At 36.6% G+C, this 25,531-nt stretch overlaps 1 protein-coding gene across 1 annotated transcript; it reads left to right on the top strand.

Annotated features, from left to right (window-relative positions):
• Window positions 1-8,603: 8,603 nt before the first annotated feature.
• On the top strand, window positions 8,604-14,449 carry LOC121381692. Its single transcript, XM_041511036.1, has 3 exons — window positions 8,604-8,631; window positions 11,884-12,048; window positions 12,511-14,449. The coding sequence occupies exons 1-3, from the start codon at window positions 8,604-8,606 to the stop codon at window positions 14,361-14,363; spliced, it is 2,046 nt and encodes a 681-aa protein (XP_041366970.1). The 3' UTR covers window positions 14,364-14,449.
• The last annotated feature ends 11,082 nt before the right edge of the window (window positions 14,450-25,531 follow it).

Below are 25,531 nucleotides of genomic sequence, written 5' to 3'. Positions count from 1 at the left end.
AAAGATGAAAACGACGTGTTTAAATTAAAATCTCAAAAAAATTGTATAGGAACATCTGACATGTTACGATGTCTAACGCTGACACTTGGAAATTTGACAGCAAACGATTACTGTTTGATGTCTAAAAATAGAATCTCAAGGAAATTCCTCGGGGATTCCTTTGTTGACATAATTCATAAAGTAGTTCCGGCTATAAGCCAAAAATAGTGCTAAACTGAGATTCATGGTGCTATGAATGTCAGTTTTTATCATCACGTCATATGAATTTGACCAATCCAAGGGTTTATAACAAAGGCATTTTTAGAGATTGGAATTATATATATATATATATATATATATACAGTCAGACCTCATTACAACGACCATGTTCGTCCCTGGGTCACTTTGTCGTTATATCGAAATTGCCGGTTTATCGAACTGTCATGAGTTATCTCCATTGCCAAAATAACGTAACAAAACATACTAATTAATATTAACTGATGACTGAATAGCATTTAAATAAGTAATGCATTACGATTATTATCGAAAACAACAAATACACGTACATATATTAAATATGTGGGGGTTTTTTTAAATCATTAAATATACTAAACAAGGCGCATTCACCGTCAGTCCAATCAAGACACCTACGATTGATACCTGTTTCGTTTACAAAATATCATGAAAAGGAAGATTTGATTGTTCAGGTCAGGTCAGGTCATAGGGTTTTACGTGCACATTCGGAACAAGCTGTTGTAGCACACGCCTGTCGTGGGCACAAGAGCCGGCCTTGGCTTCTCTGTCCATGACAGGAAAGGTGGGGGCTGAGGGACAAGGGTGGGGGTGGTGGTGGTGCTATGGAATTTGAATGGAGCCGTTAATGCCAAAGAGAAAGTGGTGCGCAGTTTTGATGAGGAAATTTGGCGCAGTTTTGAACGGTCGGTCGAAAGGTAATGGTCGAGCTAGTGTAGGTTTTGTATCGAAGTTAATCCTTTAATATACCTCTTTCACATTCCACTGCGCATGTGCCCGTTGCTGGGTAACTCGAGGACGCAAATCGCGAACTCACGCGAGATCTCTGAAAACTAGACCTGTGGATAAGTGGGAGGGGGGGGGGGGGGGGGGGGCATAGACAATGGGAGGTCACGCAATAGGAATTTGAATATCTCCACGATTAATTATTCTGTCAGTAGGGAACCCGAAGATTCTGTCGACATCAAACAAGACTTATTGGAGACATTTGTGAATTATTGCTTATCACGAAATAAAAAAATTGTTTGTTGTTAACGCCCGACAAACCATCGGTTCGGATTCGTATGCATTAAATATCGGATATGGGCTGAAATAAGATTAATGTGTCCGCGCGTGTATGTATGCAGATATTTATTGTATTTAACATAATTTAAATATTTATAAAGCATTATACAGATAAATACATTCAGGATTCTTGTCGGGATTTCTTTTCAACAAGTTATTTAAAATTTTGTTCGGTATTTGGAATAAAATTAAATGATACATATGAAATTGAGCTATGGTATATAAAACATTAGAATCAGGCCCCTAGGAACGATATCTGGAGTTGGGGGGGGGGGGGGGAGGGGGGACGCAAACTGTAGTGGAGGAACATAGTCTAGTTGGTGGCAAAAGCCATATTTTAAACCGGGTTTATAAAAGTGGGGCTATAGTCCCCCACCCCCGACTTCTTGGTTGCTACCGACCTCAGAATGGTCAGAAATGTAACTGTATTGCATATACAGCTATTTGAATTCGAAGCAAGATTATTTAACCTAAGAAAGATGTAAGTTTCTTGTCGTGGCTCTGTGTCCAGGCCATTTTACATGCACATCACAGCTTAATGCAACTTGTTAACGTATATTTCGCAACAAAGGTTCGTGTATTATTCTCGAGTGTAACCGGCGTCATCTCATTGTTTGACAAGGGGTTTTATATATAAATATGGGACCACCCCCCCCCCCCCCCCCTCGTGTACGGCTCCGCGCCTTCGGCGCTCGGGCCTGAAGTTATCAGTAGGTTAGACAAACATCAAATTAGGATCGTATCGGGTTGCATGGGTCTACCGCTCTGGAAAAGTTGCTGCACTTTATGTTATGTATCATCATTTATTACCCTCCTGGTGAAGATATAGCGGTGTCGTACAAATTTCGTACGCACCACCAGGTGCGTATTACAAACTGTATTTTGATTTGTCAACAGGGAACAGAGTTAATTTCGATTGGTTGAACAGTGACCTTATTAGCATAACGGGACTATTTTTTTCATTCATAATTAATGTCAAGGTCAGTAACATCCACAACTTTTACTACAAATGTCATTCATTAAAAGTTGATGTAAACTGGACCGCGCGAGAAATATTTTTAAATAAAAAATAAAAATAAAAGAATGAATAGAACAATAATTAAACATATTCATTTTATTTATTATGTGGATTTTTGGTCTACAAATTGTTATTGTCAGTTGTGATTTGTGAATTCATCATTATTAAGGTCTACGACAGTCATTTTTTGGACCCTTGTTTTGGCTTCGTACACAATAAATGAAACATATCCAACGTTAATTTTTTTCATATGATATGGTAGATTTTTATTTTTTTAAACTTAATATTTTTTGTAGAATTATGAAAAAGTAAAATATACCGACCTGTAAACAGCGTTGTTTGTTGTAGAAATTTAACAGGGGTCAAGGTTAGTAGACCAGTTTTTATTTTAATGTGGTGATGCATTGTAATAATATAGCTAATTTTGAATTTGAATGACGTCAGAATTCCAATGACGTCACTTTGCACCTCCGTACAATAACCATAAACTGGGTACATGACGTTTCCGTTTTAAGAATGCTGGAAAAAATCCAATGCAAAATTCCTATTGATTATTTTTTTTTTTCGAACATTACTGAAGCACCTGAATGTTTTTGATGAAAATTATGTGATTGAAAAATTGTACATTTTACGAAATATGGATTTCAAGTGAAATTACGGTAAGATATGCTATATTTATTGTGTACAAAGAAAGCCAAAACAAGGGAGCGAAAAGTGACTGTCGTCGACCTTAAAGTTATAACTTTAGTTTTCCCGTGAACTCAACTGCTTTTGCAAGCTACACGTTTTTAACTGCAAAAACACTTGTTATTCTCTTATTGGTTGGATTTTTGGTCAACAAATTGTTATTGTCAGTTGTGATTTGTGAATTCATCATTATTAGCATAACCAGTGCCAGTGGGTAACGGGAACATTTGTTTCTTGGGGGCGTTTTGTTAAAATATGGAATTATGCATTAGTTTAACCCATTTTTCACCCAATATGAAAATAAACATATATTGATGCATGTACCTTACAGCTTTCTTTAAATTAAAAAATGAAACCCGATGGAAATTTATGGGGAAGTACGTCTACACCACTCCCCTGAAAACATAACTGAGAAGTAGCGGAAGTACAACGAACTATTTCTCAATGCGGCGGTACGTAGTCGTGCACCGGCTAGTTATGCAAATCAACATCCGGTCTTGAAATAGGCTACAAAATTGATTGATTGATTTATTTATTTTTCATAATTTGCGTGATTTAAAGGAGGGTAATAAATAAAATACCACACTCGTTTTCGCTAGATATCATTTTTACGAAACTCGTGAACTTCCCAAACGTATCTGACCTCACTTTCGTTTCGTAAAAATGATATCTAGCGAAAACTCGTATAGTATTCTATATGTACGTGTGATACTTTTAACTCCAATTTAAATAGTAACCTTTTATGCCAAACACAGTCGAAGGCCTTACTAATATCACAAAATACGGCTTTAACCTCTTTCCCATCGTCCATAGATTTGGAAATAAAGTTATAAAAATCAGTCAACTGGTAAACTGTTGAATCACCTGATCTAAATCTAGATTGCAAGTGAGATATTGCATTATTATCCAGAAAAAAATGTGAGACATGTTTAACTATACACTTTTCAAATACTTTTGACAAACAACTTGTGAAAGCCACTGGTCTATAATTATTGTTTAAATGAATGTTTCCTTTCTCAAAAATTGGAACTATAAGCGACTATTTGCATACGGTAGGAAATATTGAGTAGTACAAGGATAAATTGAACAATTTTGTCAATGTAACAATGTGTTTACTCAGCCTTATTTTTACCACTAATCAAATGTGGAGTAGTCAAACTGGGTAGTAGTCATAATAGGAAGATGGCGTTAGCAGCTGCTATAGAGTCTGAAATTAGTTCCCAATATAATCGGATCTATAGAAACAGCCAACAAGTAAGTTTTGGTTTTTAACTCTGATTGTTACCCATACAGCTTCCAGATTGTTCCGTTCCAAATCTGGCATATGTTTACAAATTATATTTTCTTTTACATAAATGGCGACGCCACCGCCTCTAGTCAACCTATCTTTACGTATAGGGTTTTGATAGCCAGGAAATAGAATGTTATTGTTAGAAATCCCTTGATGCAACCATGTCTCTGAAATACTAATTATAGCATAATTGTTCAGGTCAGCATAAATGAGGTCCATTTTCTCTCGGATACTGCAAACGTTTAAAACTACAGTCCTTGGAATATTTTTATTATTTAAACATTTAGAATAGATGATCTCGTTCTGTTTGGTACATGAAAAGTCCACCACATCGCTATAGTTTCGCAATGCTCGCTTATCTACATTATCTAGGTCAACTACAAACTCAATGGTCAGGTTTGATTTTCTCCATTTAGCGGGACGTCAGTAGAACTGGGACTTTACTTGATCTGCGCAGGCGCCGAGCTTCTCACGTGATTTTGAACAAATTTAACTGTCTTGATTAAGGGGTCGTCTTATATCTCCAAAACATATTTATATTCATACAGGTATGGTACAACACCTTTTCAAGGGTCGGTGGGGGATTTGCCTTGAAATTTTGACAGTGGCCAGCGGTTGGCATACGCGTTACATGTAAGGGGGTGTTAATAATTACGTAACGCTCTATGGGTAGAGGAAGAGGGTGTTGTGTTCGATCTACGTAACATTTATCAAGACTATATGCTATTTCTATTCATTACTTAGACCTAAAAAGGTGTTTTTTGGAAATGCGCGGTCGGTCTAGAATAAATCCTAACCGGCGGGCTCGTTCCAGCCAGTGCGCCATGACTGGTATATAAAAGCCCGTGGTATGTGATATCCTGTTTGTGGGATGGTACATATAAACGATCCCTTGCTAAAAAAAAATGAAACATAATCAAAAGGCGCATGTGCAGGGATTTCAGCGGGGTTGGGGTTATAGACTGTGTTGAGCGAAGTTTATATATGGGGCGATGCTCCCCCAGAAAATATATATATATATATTTATTTTTTATCTTGGGCAGATAAGGGTTTCAACGCTCAATACCCGTCCCCTGCACATGCACGCGTTTCCTCTTAAATCAATATGCTTTAACATTGATGTCGTTTTACTTTACCCTTACCCTGTCGATTTCAACACATGTAAAATTAAGAATGAAAACGTTCATTGTCTACGTTAGTATATTTTATTTTAAAAATATAAACATGATCAAAGTGTTACTAGTATATAAACTAAACTTTGAAATTCTACTAACACTTTATAAAATATTAATTCTGAAATAGGAAGGTACGATTGTCTATAATACGTTGTCAAGATCAAACCGGTTTTAACGAAAGACTCTAGTACCTTATCCTTAACCGTTTAGCGCAAGATTTCTCATTTTAGGCTGTCGTTTGTACTTTGCCGAGCAATGGCGGTACAGGCGACGAATCGAGCGTATACTTTTGACGATCTGCGCGTGCTGTAACCTCACCGTGGTGCAGGGGTGTAACATTCTCTTTGAGAATGGCTAATACAGCACAAATAATTTTATAGTAAAAGTCAGTATCTATCTGTGATATTTGTCTTTTTGCACGGTTCTTTACACAGTGTTTTTGTTTAAATCTTGAATTTTTATATTGATGTTGATTATCACTTTATTTGTTTGCATTACCATAGCCCCTGCGCGTGCTGTAACCTCACCGTGGTGCAGGGGTGTAACATTTTCTTTGAGAATGGCCAATACAGCACAAAATAGAAGTTTTGAGTAAAATTCAGTATCCATAAAATTCTGTGATATTTGTGTTTTTGCACAGTTCTTTACACTGTTCTTGTTTAAACCTTGAATTTTTATATTGATGTTGATCATCACTTTATTTATTTGCATTACCATAGTTTGATACCCAATAGCCGATGTATTTTTCGTGCTGGGGTGTCGTTAAACATTCATTCATTCTCTCATTCATTCATGCATTACCATAGTTTAACACCCAATAGCCGATGTATTTTTCGTGCTGGGGTGTCGTTAAACATTCATTCATTCATTCATTCATTCATTCATGCATTACCATAGTTTGACACCCAATAGCCGATGTATTTTTCGTGCTGGGGTGTCGTTAAACATTCATTCATTCATTTTTCATTCATTCATTCATTCATTCATTCATGCATTACCATAGTTTGACACCCAATAGCCGATGTATTTTTCGTGCTGGGGTGTCGTTAAACATTCATTCATTCATTCATGCATTACCATAGTTTAACACCCAATAGCCGATGTATTTTTCGTGCTGGGGTGTCGTTAAACATTCATTCATTCATTCATTCATTCATGCATTACCATAGTTTGACACCCAATAGCCGATGTATTTTTCGTGCCGGGGTGTCGTTAAACATTCATTCATTCATTCATTCATTCATGCATTACCATAGTTTAACACCCAATAGCCGATGTATTTTTCGTGCTGGGGTGTCGTTAAACATTCATTCATTCATTCATTCATTCATGCATTACCATAGTTTGACACCCAATAGCCGATGTATTTTTCGTGCTGGGAGTATAATAAGTGGAGTATGGTGGTTACGTAGATGGTTGAATAAAGTACATTTAGGGACAAATCAAATATATATATTTTTAAGTAATATTTTGTTAGGTCATGTAATATATAGGTCAGTGGTCTGTGACAATATGCCTTAAATTAGAGTACAACCGAAGACAACTGCATATATGTGTTTGACCTATAGCAATTTAAGGGGAGAAAAAGAAGATATATGACAATAGATGAAACAACGTTAAAAAAACTATGAATAAAAAGTATAGAACGAGACATATAACCGCGGTCATGAGATGGTTTGGTTTGTAGCATTAATTATTAGCATTATATTAAATATCAAGTCTAACATAAACATGCACGCCTGTACACACATCACACTCTCACCTAAATGCAATACATGCCACAACGCGATCCAGCTTATTTAATTTTAAATACTAGTGTAATAAGAACTGAATTGCTGATTAAAGTGTAAGTGTCGACATACGTTCACATTTGTATAACTAGCTGAGGACATACCAACGTGTCCCTACTGGGGCCGGGAAATACCCACGGTGATGCCTAACACTTAGACTGACAGCCAGACATCGACATCGTATAGAAGCGCAGCTACGTGCACGAGATGCACTGGCTGGCGAATGGAGAAACAGAAGAACAAATACACTGGGTCACTATGCCCCGTTTCGGTATTTGATAATATTAAACAACTATAACAGCAAATCCGCTGACCTAGTAGGCCTATACTGATATCGTAATGTTTAACCAATTCGCATGTTTACTTAAATTTAAACACAATGATAGCTTACTGACATGAACAGTCAATGCAAAACAAAATAATAAAAATATAAGTAAAACAACAAAGCAAAACCATAATATATACTCTTCAAATAAAGTATGGGAACCTGAAATATTAATGTTAATATTAACTATTAGACCGAATATACGTTTTGACCACAGACATCGTAGTAAAGAACGTTCAGGTCTGTTTACCAACACACCGAAACACATTCCATAGTTTGCACATGCATCACGCAATTGCCCCGTACACGTGCGTGGGGTGTCATTCTCAATTTTGACAATTTCCAGGAAGGTCCATAAATATTGTTTTGTTTTTAGTCATTTTTATTGTTTGAATTTGCGATTTACTGATAAAAAAAACCCACGTCAACTTCCAAATTTCACTTCTGACCCCAATCGTCCTTCAAGATCTTTGGTGGTCACAAAACCTACTGTAATACTAAACTACCGGTTGTAATGTTTGCCCAATCAATTCACTATTATCAGATAACCATTCCCCACAGCTAATATACCTTACAATTTTGGCAATTGTAAATTCTTATTTGAGTTCCCCTACTTTTTTGAAGAGTATGTATGTGCCATCACTTTGGTAATGTTAAACATATTTGCATGTTTACGTAAGTTTAAACTATAACATTTTCCTTACATGAACAATCAAATCGAAACAAAGTAAATAAACAAAACTTTGGTAATGTTAATCTATAAACATGTTTACGTTACTCTCTCTCTATATATATGTTCAATGACAGCTCCCACTTGAATAAAAATACTTGATTAATGTGTTTAAGCAGTGGGATTTAACTCAGTCGGTAAAGCGCTCGCTTGGGATTTTTGGATCGTAAGATCGAACGTCTTTGGTAGACCCATTATTTCTCCGACCCCACCATTGCTCCACGACTGATATATCAGAGGCCTTACGTGTGTGAAAGTGCATATAAAAAATCAGCTGCCCTTAATGGGAAAATGTACCGGGATTCCTCTGAAGACTACGGTAATCTAATTTGTTTACATCCAGTAGCCGATGATTAATTAATCAATGTCATCTTGTGGTGTCGTTAAAAAGACCCTATATATCATTATGTTTAATACATTGCCTTTCATTTACATTAATGCGACTGTGTTGAATAGTGTTGTGTGTTAACAGCATAAAATTGGTGAAAAAAGTTATCTTTTTCTGTATTTATCAATCAGTGTTTTTAATATAAATATATGATCTGTAGTCGTAAAACCTTCATGAAATATGGCTCATGTCAGTTCATGTCCGTTTGATTGGTTTCAGGTGTAACTATAGCTATTCATTTGTCGATGACTTTACGGTATAGGGTTCCAGTGGGACTACTGAGAATGATGCTTGGGTAATTACTTAGGTCTGTCTTGTTTTTATTTCTTAAATCATACGAAAATGTAATGTTTTTATTCTGGGAGAAAGTCTCGAGCAATAAAACAATCACCAAATGGCTTAATTATTCGATTTATTATTACTGAAAAAGACATTTAATTAGTAAATTCAGTAGTTCAAAAACGTGTTATGTAAATAATCAGAGGTCATTTCACGATATGACACATCAATGACTAAAATGATGTCTGATGCAATACCCTATTTTGACCTTGTATATGCCTTTTCATCGTTTTGGTTAAAATCGTTTACATTTCAACTGTGGACTTATGCTCATGACGGGGTTCACCGGTGGGGCAGGATAAGCTCAACTTTTGCGAACACCGGATATCATCACTGTTTATCTATTTATCTATCAGTGCGTGCCATCAAAGCTGCTGTATTCTACTGATCCTGTGCAAAATCGGGTTTTCTAAGCTAGTCTTGGGAATAATTGTATTCTCGAAGAGGCAGAGCAGGAAGGGTGACATGGCATGTTATGGATCTCCTAGGGGAGTGGCGGTCATCCTAAGGACATACATACATACATACATACATACATTCACCCACACACACACACACACACAGATATATATATATATATATATATATATATATATATATATATATATATATATATATATATATGGGGCGAGTACTTGACGAAAGTAATTTATTACGATTACGATTACGATTACGATTACTTAAGAATGTCACGATTACGATTACGATTACAAGACAATTGAAAGTAATCGATTACGATCTCGTATACATTGTCCAGTAATCATGATTACAATCGTAATTAAACTTCAACAAACATGCACAAATAGTGAAATAATGTCACGTTTTATTTCACAACAGAACAGAACAGAACTTTATTACACCCAGGCCGTTGTGCAACGGCATAAAAGGAACATACATATTCTGATTTTGACAAGATGGGTTACGTAATGTAATACGATTTAAAATATCAAGTATAATTGTATGTTTACCTTCTGTAACTGGTTAAAGTATGGTAATTGTGGTTGTTGTTGTGTATTGTTGTTGTTGTTATGGGCGTTTAAAATACTTGAAAAATTATATTTATGAATTTAGCTTTTTTTTTGTATGCATATTCTTTTACTGCTCATAAGTTCTCTAAATTTATATGCATTCTTTCCGGGTCTTATTGAAAACAAGACATACAAATAAATAATGAAATTCGTCTCCTATATTGTTTTCATCGCAAATAGTACAAAGTCTATCTTCCAATAGAACTGTATTCCAACATCCAGTCTCAACAGGTAAATAACTGTTAGAAGTCCAAAATTTGATCATAACGGTCCATACTTTTTCAAGAATAATATTAAGTTAATTTTCAAATTTTAGTTGCTCTTTGAAAAGTTCGTAGGTTTTGCCTCTCGATGACTCTGAAATATTATTTTTCCATGTTTGTAAATACTGGTCGTTTTGTCATGCTAATTTGTTGTGGTAGCCATTTTACAGATAGAACGGTTTGTGATAGCCATATATTACTCATTCCTAGGTGATCTAAAACATTTTTAACAGCAGCAATCCAGTTATAGTTAGTTCCATTGCTAATATGGTCTCTCATCATTGATTTCTATAATAATAGAGATAGTTAGATTGTTTCCCTGAGATAACTCGTGCTCAAGAACAAATTAATCTTTTGTGGATAGACAACTTGATTGGCATTCAACCTAGTTCACCATATAACATGAAGATTGGGTTCGCTTTTTTTTACAGGAAGAATATGTCTAATAAAATTGATTTGAACAGAGTTATAGATGTCGTTGTTTTCGTATCCCCATATTTCACAGCCATATAATAATATTGGCAGAACCATCGAGTCAAAAATGTTGAGTTTACACTCTATTGATAGAACGAAATACATAGCCTTTGTCGCCTGTTGTTTAAATCTAATCTTAGTAATTAATTTTTTTAGTTATTTGGTCTAGTAACAGTGGCACCTAAATATTTATATTCTTTGATATTCCAATCTTAAAAGTGTATTTATAATCTTTAGAATTTCCATTAAAAATTAATACTTTTATTTCTGTGTTTTTTGTAGTATTTAATATTACAATATTGATAGAATATATTGAACGTGTGTTGCAAATTGGACGCACTTGTTGCTGGTAAAGCAGTATCATCAGCGTATAATAAGCAAAGATGTATTCCGATGTCTAGTGGGTTAGTTTTAGTATCTGTGAAAGACAATGAATTATTTTGGATAATTTATTACATCATTAAAAATAAACTGATATCTACATATATTGGCGCAAGTTGCTGATTGCATTTAATGTTTGACACTCTAAAAATTACTATTATTGAAATTTGAGATTAATTTTAATAACAAGGTTTTGCAATCATGCTTTTATTAACTTACACAATTTTAAGGGGAAAAATAAAGCTTTATCTTGATCGACTACTTTCAAATGGGTGTTTGATTAATTAGTTATGAGATCAGTAGCTGTATCTGTGACAGTGTCGGGATAACTGTCTATGGAATCAAGCTTGATACGACTATTTTCTTTATTGTTAATGCTGCCGTGGAGTACCATTTTGGTGAACTTAGTTTGTTTTTATTGCTGTATGCAGATGATTTAGTTTTATTCTCTGAAACTGTGGAAGGTTTACATAATTTACTAGACAACTTACAAGTTTATGCAAACAAATGGCATCTTACTGTTAATACAGATAATACACATATATTAGTTTTTAGACATGGGGGGAAAGTAAAGAATTTTGAAACTTGGACGTATATTAAAACTCCCATTAATATTAAAGATGTGTTTTGTTCGTTTAGAAAGAAATAATGTGTGTAACACGATAGAGAATATATTTATATCTTCTTCTTTTTCCCAGCTGAGTGCAGACTTGTGGCGTTTCGAGTGAACAAGTTGTTCTTTGGGATACTGGCCTTCGGATTATTCCTGCTTTTCGCGGCCTGGTTTGTCGTCATGGACGGAGCAAGAATGAAACACATGTACATTTCCCTAGACGATGCTTCCAGTGCGGCAGAATTTAGTAGTAAGATTACTAATATCTATAACCTCAAAAAAGAGTTACATATAAATAATATACTGCCGTCCAAAAGAAACTATACCAACATTTTGACTGACTACTGAAGAAAGAAAAAGAAGAAAAACATGTTGCATCTTCAAAAGATGTCATATGTGTTCATGAAAGTTGTGTTCTTAATATTGAATACTATGCATGTGTGCATACGTCTCGCGCCCTTTGTGTTCCCTTTCGTTTATCATCGGCTTCATCCCTGTTACTCCACACTTCCGTGTCTGTATGTCTGTCTGTGTAGAAAATATAAATTTACAGAATAAGGACAGATAATATGAAACACCCTGTATGTATGTATGTATGTATGTATGTATGTATGTATGTATGTATGTCTGTCTGTCTCTGTCTGTCTGTCGGTCTGTCTGTCGGTCTGTCTAAGATATTATGTGAAAATTATGTTTTACTTATTGCTTGCAGGAAGAAGCAATTGCATAGAAGAGAATATCTGCAAATCACCAATCGGCGAGGAGGTTTACGTATACAGACGTAATGAGAAAACATTCAAGCAAATGCTGAGCTCTCCGGTTGATACGAATAGGAAAATCATTCACAAGAATAGAGTTATTCCCCCTTTAGTGCACTTCACATGGTATGGTGGTCCCCAGAAAAACCATTTCCGGTTTCATCATCTACTTAGTGTTTTGGCTGTTCAAAGGTTCGTAAAGCCAAAACGTATATTTCTGTGGTTTGATCTAATTCCAGAAGGTGATTATTTCATAGAATTACAAAATAAGGTTCCTGAATTGACCCCAATTCACCGTAAAACCCCAAAACATATCTACGGCCGGTCAATTAGTAAACCAGAACACGTAACAGATATCATAAGACTGGAAGCGGTTTTAGAGTATGGGGGAATGTACTTCGATCTGGATGCCATTGTTGTAAAACCACTGGATCCTTTACTTAAATATGAAGTAGTTATGGGATATGAATCAGCAGGTAGACTTTGTAATGGTATAATTATTGCGGTAAAATGGGCAGAATTCCTTAAAATGTGGTACGAACAGTACAAAACATTTGATGACAAAGAATTGCAGTTTCATTCATTTGAAGTCCCCGCTGTGCTGGCCAAAAAGTATCCACAGTTAATACACACGGAAGAGAAATCGTTACACAGGCCTAACCCAACAGAAGTGAACCAGCTCTATGAAGTGGGAAATCTCTATGACTGGAGAACGAACAATTACGCCATACATTTGTGGATTGAACAACACAAAATAGAACACAACCCTACCGATATCAAAACATGGAACACAACTGTTGGAGCTATTTTCAGATACATATACTATGGTAATTCTGCCATTACCACCAACACACCGCAGCCCTCTAAGTACATTACTGGAAGTAATAAAGCTCGTAGTACTAATTCTAACTTGTGTCTTGAAAAAAACATATGCAAGGAAAATATAAAAATGGAATACTATACCTACAAAAGGAATGACAGCTTTGACAAAATGTTACATTCTGAAATTAATTTCAACAAAGACATAAAGCACACAGAACGCGTTATTCCTAGTTTGGTCCACTTTACGTGGTACGGGGGCAAACAGAAAAACCATTTCCGGTTTCACCACATGTTGGCAATTTTAGCCGGTCATAAATTTGTAAGGCCTGCCAGGATATTTCTTTGGATTGATATGGTTCCAGAAGGAAACTACTTTGCTGAAATTCGACAAAAGGTTCCAGAACTTTATTTGATTCACAGAGAAACTCCAAAGCAAATCTACGGTCGACAAATTAAAGTATCCGAACACCACACAGATATTGTGCGGCTTGAGGCCGTCTTGGAATATGGAGGAATTTACCTCGATCTGGACGCCATGGTCGTGAAACCACTGGATCCATTACTGAACTATGAAGTGGTGATGGGATATGAGCACGAAAATGGTTTGTGTAATGGCGTGATCATCGCAGTAGCTTGGGCTGACTTTCTAAAGATATGGCACATGGAATATAAATCGTTTCACGATGCCCAATGGGCCGAACATTCAGTCCACTTGCCAGCCAAACTGGCCAAGAAACACAGAAACCTGATTCACACGGAGGAAAGATCTTTCCACCGACCAAACTGGATGCAGCACGAATTACGTCAACTGTACGAGGTAGGCAATCTGTACGACTGGAAGAAAAACAATTATATTGTCCATTTGTGGATCAGAAGCCAGAAGACAGAACACAACCCAGAAGACATAAAAACTTGGAACACTACCGTTGGTCAAATATTTAGGCACATTTATTATGATAAATCTGATATTATTCAATATATTTAAGCAGACTTGTCATACCAGTAAAAGGATTGTCGATAATTCCATCAGATTCTGGCTTTTTTTATAAGTCAGTAAACAATGTTGAAATATCCATTCCCTCTCCCCCCCCCCCCCCCCCCCCCTTTTTTTTGTTTGTTTAAACGATGATTGATTGAAATGATGGTTCTGATGTTATATAACAGATATCGGGAAACAAGAGCTGGATACATCTTAAACAGCGGTAAGATTTAGCTCATTCGCTAGAGCGTCCGCCCGATGTAGCAGGGTCGCAGGATCGACTTCAGGGCTCGAAATGCAGTGTTAGTACATGCACCGGTGCATGCTGATTTTTGCGTGTGCATGTAACTTTTAAAACTGGGTGCACGCGGTGCATGCTAATATTTTTCAAGTACTGTGTATTGCGTATACTAGTATCCTGTTGTCTACCAGATTCAGACTCAAGTTGTTGAATTTTGCGTATGCATTTCGTAATCTGTTCGCCACATAAAAACGATAACTTTTATCTTATGGGCGCATCCATTTTGTATCCCATAATCCTACTTACAACAATGGCGCCCTTTCGGTCATTTCCGTGAAATATATTTGCGAAAATTGCCGGCAATATCCGTGAACGGTATTAGGGAAGGTGGTCGAGACCGACTTTGGGGTATCCACGCGCATAACACAGTTGTTGTCGTCACTGACAAATTGAACTCCGCCAGATCTGTGATCAATACATAGTACCGTAACTGCCTTGAACATTTTCGACCTCAGATATGGGCACTTGATCAGATGATTGCGAACGTGCAGGACCGTTACTCGCGTAGTTGACTCGAAGTCAGCCAGTGATTATTTCAATCGCAACTTCTCGTCGAATTCCGTAGGCTAATTTATATTATACCAACAGATCTTATCGACTTAAAAAAGTTGATAACTTGCTTAAAACAAAACACAAATATTCGTACGTTTTTGTAATAGGCCTATTATAGATTTCTGTAAGGCGTATACGTTGGGTGAAATTTTCAAATTTGATCAAGAATCAGTAATAAACGCAGTTGTATAACGTTCCGGTACTGTTAATAAATAAATATAGGTATTGCCGAATAATTCCGAATAGCTTCGTAAAAAACCCAAACGAAGTCGACTTATTTTTGGTGCATGCAGAATTTTAATGGTGCATGTAACTTTTTTTTCAGCATGCACGTGGTGCATGTAGATTTTTTTTTCATTTCTAACCCTGGACTAGGTATATGCTGTCATGTGGATATAACTGATCCGTTGCTGCTAATGGAAACATTTAGCGGGTGTTTCTCTGACAAATTCGCTATCAGAGATCAGAACAAGAAGAAGAAAAAGGAAATGTTTTATTTAACGACGCACTCAACCCACTTATTTAGGGTTATATTGCGTCAGACATATGGTTAAGGACCACACAGATATTGAGAGAGGAAACCCGCTGTCGCCACTTTATGGGCTTCTCTTTTTTATTAGCAGCTAAGGATCTTTTATAAGCACCATCCCACAGACAGGGCAGTATATACCACGGTCTTTGATATACCAGTCGTGGTGCACTGGCTGTAACGAGAAATAGCCCAATGGGCCCATCGACGGGGATCGATCCCAGACCGACTGCGCATGTAGCGAACGCTTTACCGCTGGGCGACATCCCCTCCCCCCTTATCAGAGATCAAGACCGTATCTCGACACAATGCAGAGTCGAATTAGTATTTGGCAAATAGTGGATGATTCCAGTCTCTATCTAGTGTCTCATCTATAGGAGGACAGCCACTCCTGAGGAGATCATTTTGTGGACAATACATACTTGCTGCATCGCTCAAACGAGGACTGCCACTCCCAGACTAGTTTACTCAATCACAACTAGCACTGGATAGAACTTAATGGAATATATACAGCTGTGATGACATGCACACACGAGTCACTTTCAAAACAGTGATGACATGTTCACGAAAGATGAGCATATTCTGCCCCACAAGTGGAACCTGTAATGAGTACTGCCACCATAGCTATCAAGTCCGTCACTGCATCTAAAGCGATGAACAAAATGTGTAAGAGTTTCACAAAAAGTATGCACACGTTCAATTTGATCAGAGATACATAATATTTAGTAAATATACAATGTATTCTCGAAATGTCTACTATGCAACTTTTATATTGCTCCGAGAAATCTCTGGGCATCACAACCCTGATGGAACAACTTCTGTGCCAAAAAGATATGGCGTAGTTTGAAATCTGCTTACAATTAGCATGTTCTAAGGTATCTTAGTAGTTGTCATATATAGAGTTAAAAAGCTGGAGCACAAGGTATATCAGAATTATCAAACTTTTGGCTTCCGACAGCCAACGATGTGCTCTAGCGGAGGCGTTAAGTAAATTAAATTTTACTCTTTTGTGTAGTAACCCGAGATCGATAGGTTCTAAATACTAGATTCCTTGCTCACTGTTTTCTGGTGGTGCAACAGACGAATTTCCGGTCCTAGAATCTTTATATGAAGTGAAAATTCTACTGTAATTAGTCAATATAATGAACTGGTATGTGTAGTTTTTCGATTTTTTTTTTTTTTTTTTTTGGTTGGTTGTTTTTCTTTTTTCTTTCTTTTTTTTTTTTGTTTTGTTTTGGAGGTGGGAGGCCTTTTTCAGGAGAGGGCGTCGAGACAATCTAGACTCTATTCATTAAAATATTACATACACAGAGGATAATAAACGGGTTATTATCAAACGAGCTTTAGCGAGTGATAAGTGCAAATTTCACGAGGGACATGTGATAACAACAGATAATGAGTTAGTTATTCTGTTTATTTATTTGTTTCTCTAAAAGCCTTTTATATTTTAATTCCATTATGTACATACAGAATTGATGTAAACTACTTGTCATACTTGAATATTTTTGAATATTAAATATTACTTTAACTTTGCATGTTGTTCACGTTCAGAGTTAATTAAAATCAAAAAGTTATATTCATTCTATTAAAATATCTGTAATGAATTGTATTAAAATACTATTTTATTACAAATTTAACAACAACTGAGAGACTACCTGACATCATTGTGTCTGTTGCAATATCGTGAAGACGTTATCTTTAGTACTGACAAGGTTATTGGTGAGTAAGCGCCAGATTTTCAAATATTATTATACGTTACACCAATGCATATTACGTTCTCAGTAAAAAAAAATACTTTGTTTTATTTCCCCGGTCATGAGTACCTGCTGGTGTAATATATGTTTATATTATACATGCATGCAATATTTCAGTCAATGGACTGAGTCCGCCTTTTCCCACACGTTTGGGAACGGACATTAAAAATAGGGGCCTACTCTCGTGTGCTATTGTGGTCTTTTGTAGCTCAAGTAGGTCGTTAAAGGTTTAATTTAGCTGATAAGAGCTTGGGTGTTTTACGTGAAACGGTAATTGATTTGAATGCCGTGTTGCCCATAACGTTTGAACGCGAACAATTTAGTCTCGTAATGCGATATAACCCTTGCTAATAGTTGCTATGGTTACGCTATATGTAAAGATCAGAATGACAAAATTAATGACACGTCCGTCTGTTTCTTAAAGGCACTAACTCTTGTTCTTAGAAGGTGAAAAATGTGTTCAATACTTACAGTTGTTTTTGTTTATTTAGTTAAACATAAAAGTACTTGGAATCCACCTACAAGTAATGGCAAACATTTGGAAGATTTTACGAACACTTTAGAGCAAAAAGTGGTAAATCGCTCGCCTGATGCGCGGTCGGTCTTCGGTCGATCCTCGTCGGTGGGCCCATTGGGCTGTTTTTCGTTCCAGCTACTGCACCACGACTGGTATATCAAAGGCCGTGGTGTGTGCTTTCACGCAAATTACGCAGGAAACAATGAAGGATTATAACAATGCATACCGAAGGATGATCGGACAACAACGACAATACAGTGCCAGCAAGATGTTTGTTAGTCATCGAATAAAAACCTTAGAACAGCAGAATCGAAGCAAGCTCAAAAGACCTACTTGTCCACCTGCGATGTACATTTATTGAAGAAAATGATATTTTGAGTGAAACGCAGTCAGCTTTTCGAAAAGGATATTCAACAATAGACCATATATTTACATTACATACTTTGATAGATATTTAAAAAAAAAAAAAACTGAAATTATTCTTCACTTTTGTCGATTTCCAGAAAGCTTTTGATATTGTATCTCGTACACACTTCTGGCATAAGCTACTGGATTATGGCATAAACGGTAAATTTTTAAAAATTATCTACCAAATGTATAAAGGCATAAAATCATTAATATATGCAAACAATCAGAAATCTTCATTATTCCCATGCAGCAACGGCGTCCGTCAGAGTGAAAATTTATCCCCAGTCCTATTTTCCTTGTATCTAAATGACATAGAAAAATATTTAATCAATTTTGGATGTAAAGTAGTTACCCCCATTGATGAAAACCAACAAAACCCGCTCGACATCGGCATTCACTTACTTTGCTTACTTTACGCAGATGATACTGCCATACTAGCTATCAATGCCGCTGATTTACAACACATATGTCACGTGGATCCTATAATACCCGTAACTGAATAAAACACGATTATCCAAATATCTCTCTTAACTGTATATCCAGGGCCGTACCCTGACCAAAATCCATGGGGGGGCACTAAATTTTATAAATAATTTTTAACATACTATAAAGATTAAACATTTCTATGCTATTACTGGAGATATATATTAAAAAAAAAAAAGGACAAGATTCTCAGGGGGGGGCAGCTGCCCCCCCCCCCTGCCCCCCCGGAGGGTACGGCCCTGATATCTATTAGATCTCTCTGTATCGGCCTTGACCGGCTCTTCCATCCATGACAGGAAATGTGGGGGGAGGGGGAAGGAGGGACCGCCTGCACTGGCAGGTGCAAGGGAGCACCAGCAGCCCGATTGAATCGGTAGCAGGCGGGTGGGGGTGGGGGTGGGGGTGGTGCTATGGAATTTGAATGGAGCCGTTAATGCCAAAGAGAAAGTGGTGCGCAATTTTGTTGAGGAAATTTTGGCGCAATTTTGAACGGTCGGTCGAAAGGTAAATGGCCGAGCTAATATAGGTTTTGATATTAGTGAATCGAGAGTAGCTCGTTAATTTTAGACCTTTACGATGCTGTGGTGTCTCCCTAGGTTGCCCATCAGGCCCTTATAAAGGGCCTGACCGCTTCTGGTCGAGGCATCACCAAGTACCAAGTTATTACCAGCAGCAAGTATTGGGGGTTTGGGTGGGGGAGGCCGATATTCTTTTGTTCAGCTTCCCCCGGGTGCATTGCAATTGTGTACTCGGAACGGTATTCTTTTGTCCGGTTCCTTATTAGAGCACGTGCTGGGCCATTAAATGGGGGGCGGATGCATTGTTATCATTAGTCAATGCATCCTGTGTACTGTTGCAGTGAGCGTGTAGTCTGTATGTAAATCCTAGTTTGGTGTTAAGGTTGTACTTATTGTCTTACGTCCCTACTCTAGTGAATTCAATGGTCATCATGACCACCCATCCCCCTCCGTCTTTGTATAGCATTGAACACAATAACGGACGGGGAGTTAGACTAATCTGGCTATCTAATTTGAAGGGCGGATCCCTTATAGTGTAGGTATTGGTTTAAAAAGCCTAATGCTTGACATACTTAACTTTATTACCAATCAATGAAAGAAAGAAAGAAAAAGAATGAAAAATAGGGTTAAAGTATCTAGTAGCAGTTGTATAGTTGACAGCTAAGTAATTAAGAATTGTTTGATTCCCGCCCCCTGAATAATTATTTTATAAAGAAATGAAATGATTGAGGCGAAATGAACGGTATCTATATGTTGGTAACTGTTAGTAATGTAGAATAATTTAGTAGGCTTACTTGGTTAGTCTTTTAACTCAATCTTGTTTTTCCTGCTTGCTATTTCCTCAGTTGCCCTAGTTGACTTACCTTAGTCAATCATGGTTTCATGCATCAGTAATAAAGACATGGTGCGAGTGCAAAACACAATTGTGCAGTTTATTTACATGTGAGGTTCCTTGTTCGCGATTGGCTGGATTGGACCAGTGAGAATGCTGCAAGAGAAAGTGGTAATTAGTGGTATCCTATCTTGTTTGTTTTAAGAGCCACAAAAACATTTGGGAGTGGTATACACCAATTGCAACACACGAGTTTCAGAACCTAAATAAATATTTACAGTAAGGTTAACAATGGTTATTAATTATTCGCTACCGTCCCGCCGTTGAACCCCGGGGTTGGAGTGCTTGTCGATCGTGTGCTTAAGGTCGCTCTTCCCTCCCGGAGTTGTACAGGCGGGTGGTTTTGAATAATTGTTGATTAATAATTTTATTTTATGCCAGCTATCTAGTTTAAGTATATGCTTTTACTTGTGTCGTTTCACCGATCTCCCCTCGGATTGGAATACATAGTCTGGTCGAGTACGAAGGGTGGATGTTTCGCCAAGGGGTCACAGGTGTCACGATTTAAGTATTGTCATATCTAGTAGTTATTAATCACTCGCTACCGTCCCGCCGTTGATCTCTCTGGTTGGAGTGCTTGTTGGTCGAGTGCTTAAGGTCGCTCTTCCATCCAAGAGATGTACAGGCGGGAGGTTTTGAGCAATTGTTAATTTATAGCTGCATTTATATCAGCTAACTAGTTTAGGCATATGGTTGTACTTTTGTCGTTTCACCGTTCTCTCCCCGGGTTGGAATACCTAGTCTGTTCGAGTGTGTAAGGTGGATGTTCCTTCCAGGGAGTCACAGGTGTCACGAGTTAAGTAGTATACTAATTACTTATCTTAGTTATAGATCGCCACCTTCCATCCGTTGGTCTCCCAGATTGGAGTGCGTGTCGGTTGAGTGTAGAAGGTCGCTCTTCCCTCCAGGAGACGTACAGGCGGGTGGTTGCGATCTTTTTCTAATTTTTTAGCTTTTGACTAAATGACTTGCCAGGAGCCCGATATATCTAAAATCCTATCTATTTATTCAAAAATCTCAGAGACAGCGAATATCGCCTGGGGGCACAACGCGGTACCTCATCTATCATGTGATATTGCCACAACTCCCAGAGACGGTATTTTCTCTTAGATGGCCAGACTTACTGTCGCCTAGTTCGCCAGAAACCACGGTCGTAAAACCGCACTACCGGAGGTATTACGTAACTACTGGCCACATGGCCTCCACAACTGATCTGGGTGTGTATTAGGGGGTACGGTCGCGCGGAGGTATTACGTAACGAAGTGCACACGGCCCTCTAAAACAATTAACATTGCCACAGGCGAAAAGATAAGAGCGTGTTCCGTCACAACACACTAAACGTATTCGATCAGTACTGTAATAAATGGAAACTAAAGATAAATATCTCAAAAACTAAAGTATTAATTTTCAATGGAAATGCCGGAGATTATAAATATACTTTCAAACTTGGAAAATATGTTCTTGAAAATGTTAAGGAATTTAAATACCTTGTGGTCACTTTTAGCAAATTAAATAATTTTAAAACGACCAAGGCTCAATTAAAACATCAAGCAACTAAAGCTATGTATTTTGTATTGGCGAAATCTAAAGACAATAATCTATCGATTGAGTGTAAACTTAAAATGTTTGAATCAATGGTTCTCCCAATCTTTTTATACGGTTGCGAAGTTTGGGGATATGGAAAAAACGATATATGCGATTCTGTTCAAATAAATTTCTTCCGACACATCTTGCCAACAAAAAAATCCACCCCATTATTTATGTTATACGGAGAATTGGGGAAAGTGCCCGTCGAATTAAATATTCAAAGAAGAATGGTTTGTTACTGGGCACGCATTATTTCAGGGAAACAATCAAAATTATCATTTCTTCTATACAGATTTATGTTGACAGATCATGTTACAAACAGAATAAATTATAATTGGCTCACTAATATTAGAAATATTTTGGAGCATTTAGGAATGAGCGATGTTTGGATATCACATACCTTTTTATTGTTAACTTGGCTCTCACAACAAATTAAAATTAGGCAAAATGATCCATATTTACAAATATGGAATAATAGCATATCAATGTCATCAAGAGGCAAAACCTATCAACTTTTTAAAGAAGAACTCATTTGTGAAAAATATTTAAATATAATTCCCGAAAGGTTGTGGAGATTAATTATAAAATTTAGAACGTCAAATCACTATTTACCTGTCGAAACTGGAAGGTGGAATAACATATTATTTGAAGACAGATTGTGTACTTTATGTGATAAAAGTGACATTGGTGATGAATTCCATTATTTATTTGTATGTATATGTTTTCATAATTCCCGAGTAAGATTTTTACATCCTTATTATTATACTAGACCAAGCACCTTCAAATTCAAAGAACTAATGAGCAGTAAGAAAATAAGTGTATTAAAGAAGTTGGCGAAATTTATAAATGTAATTTGCCAGGTTTTTAAACGTCCTGGTAACTGAATAACTCATGTCACAATCAAAACTGTTTCCTAGCTATATTACAATTATTATTATTATTATTATCATTATTATTATTACTGTACCATGTACTACCATTACTATTACTACTACTGCTACTACCACTATTATTATTACACTACTACGACTACCATTACTGCTACCACCATTATTATTATTACTACTACTACTACTACTACTAATAATAATAATAATAATAATACTAATACTACTAATACTACTACTACTACTGTTACAGTTATTATCAATTAATATCATATACAAGTAAATGCATGTATTATGTATTATCATATGTTATTATTTCATCCTCCTGTAAACCATCTTGTCACGTTTATACTATTTATTATGTATGTTCCTCTAACGCCGTTGTGGAACTGCCTGAGTTAATAAAGTTAATAAATAAGTGTAATAAAGTTCTGTTCTGTACAAGTGTGTACGTAAAATCCAATTGTGTAAATCGCTGGCACAAGCTACTGTATAATACTGCATAATAATGTAGTCAGTTATGTGTGTGATGTATGGATCACTGATCTAAAATAAAACTTTATTATTATTATTATTATTATGGGGAACCTATTGTTTTTTGCTAGGATTAGTTATTATTAGAAGTAGTAGTAGTTTTGTTCTCTCTGGTCACAGTCTCCACAAGGCTAGCTTTCTAAGTGATATCAATGGCTAATATCTCTGAGGCTCTCACACAGAAAGAGCTAGTGGTGTGTTGCCCATGGACAACTGAAGTAGATACGCGTGCAGATTGAATTTTGGTGGTGCTATTTTATTTCTTTTGCCGTAATAACAAATAACATTGCACTTGTTTCGTATTTAACAGTAAATTATTAATACTAACATATTCCAGTGACCTTCATAGATTTAAAGATCCAAAGAGTGCAAAATGTTTTGTTTCATTTGAAGAATCTATGTGGAAAATAAATCCATTTTAGGCAGATTTAAAAAAAAGAAGAAGATTCTTCACATAAAAGATACACATTTTTGCACTGTTTGTAAAAAAGAAGAAGATTCTTCACATAAAAGATACACATTTTTGCACTGTTTGTAAAAAAGAAGAAGATTCTTCACATAAAAGATACACATTTTTGCGCTGTTTGTATCTTTAAATCTATGTAGGTCACATAAATATAATTTATTATGTTAGGATTAATTGTTTACCCCTTTACTAACGTGTACAATATGAAACAAGTGCAATGTAATTTGTTAATAAGGCAAAATGAAACAGCACTACGAATATTCAATCTGGCCGCGTGACTATTAAGGAGTGGGGTTCTACTACAAATAGTGTGAAACTTTTGTGTGGAACTTGAGTAGCGATAGACGCTACCTGTTATTTCTAAAATGAGCAGCTTAACCCCCATTTTGTCTGGTGACATAAGGGTAAGGGGTGGTAGTATTTGTATCCATGGTGTATATGTCGACTGATACGCTGGCTACAAGGTTTAGCCACATGTTGGCGATATACACCCTATAGCACACATTCAGTGCATAATAAACAAATTTATATAATTTTTTCATTTAATTTAAAGCGGCAGTATCCGGAATATTTTTATTATTTAAGCATATAGAACAGAAAATCCAATTACGTTTGGAGCATATATGACGCCGCACTCCGCATTGGTTTAACTACGCTGGCTTATCCAGGTCAAAAACACAGCCAGTATTTTGAAAGTGAGACACTTCTGACGGGCTCGTACCGATCTCGATTTTCATTGGCTTATCACAAGTATAGAATTCCCCAACAAGAGATCACGTGAGCCTCAATCGGATTAATACTGTTAGGAGTAAGTCGTTGATCCATCATCGGTCACCTGAACCAGCATACGGAACACCTAACTAGGAGCAGTGATTGAACATAGGAATAAGGTAGGAAAACTTTCCTTTGTTGAACAAATATGATATTATTGTTAGTTCTTTTTATATTGTTATTTTACATTATTACTCTCACCTTCTAATTGCTCAACATCTTATCTAAAGTATCAAACTTATATTTAAATAACTAAAACAATTAGTTATCATTATTAATATAAAACTCGTGTTAAAGTATAAAGGAAACGACGTACTATTTATCAAAATATCACAAACCGGCTAACCATTTAATCAGATGATGATGATGATAACTAGTTTAACGTGCCCATATACCACTAGGGTTTCGAACACGCCCATCCCGAGTCCGACCTCCGATAAGATCGGTGGCCTGACTCGGGATGGAGGGGGGTGAAAATGAGCAGAGTTTTGAAAATAGCAATTAGTAAAAAAGTTAATAGAATAAATAAAAAATAATAAAAAGGTTACAAGCCAAAAATAAAAAGAATTGACTGCTCGGCCGAATATTTACATAATTTGGAGCATTTTAGAAGGACAGTCCAAAACTAAATAAGAGAAAGAAGAGAGGATCGGACTATTTAATAATATTAAAAAAACCAAGAAGTAATTTCGACATAAAATTTTGAACGCAGATCTAAAAGTTTAAAGTCCGATCGATATGTCCACGCGAGTGGCCTCGTTAAGGCCGTTTGGGTGCACAGCTTAAAGGGACGAGATGGGTTGCATCCCGTCAAGAAAACCCCTAGATTGACAGTCGATAGACGTTGAAGGTTTAGTGCTGTGCTGAAATACAGATCTTGAGAAGCCGGATCCGTCTGAACGAGAGAGAGTATCAGACTAGGGTATAGTCCAATCGTCATGGGTTGGTATAGTGGTGCGGACGGGCCCGACTCCG

This window comes from Gigantopelta aegis, chromosome 9, assembly GCF_016097555.1.
Source record: "Gigantopelta aegis isolate Gae_Host chromosome 9, Gae_host_genome, whole genome shotgun sequence".
NCBI lineage: Eukaryota > Metazoa > Mollusca > Gastropoda > Neomphalida > Peltospiridae > Gigantopelta > Gigantopelta aegis.
The sequence above is the reverse complement of the archived record's forward strand: the minus strand, read 5'-3'. Positions and strand labels throughout refer to the sequence as shown.

What these genes read in the sequence shown, in the direction of transcription:
- LOC121381692 (XM_041511036.1), top strand. Translation starts at nt 8,604, where the DNA reads ATGTACCGGGATTCCTCTGAAGACTACG. An exon ending in GGATTCCTCTGAAGACTACG is followed by an intron (nt 8,632 to 11,883) that starts GTAATCTAATTT and finishes TCTTTTTCCCAG; the next exon opens with CTGAGTGCAGACTTGTGGCG. An exon ending in CAGTGCGGCAGAATTTAGTA is followed by an intron (nt 12,049 to 12,510) that starts GTAAGATTACTA and finishes TATTGCTTGCAG; the next exon opens with GAAGAAGCAATTGCATAGAA.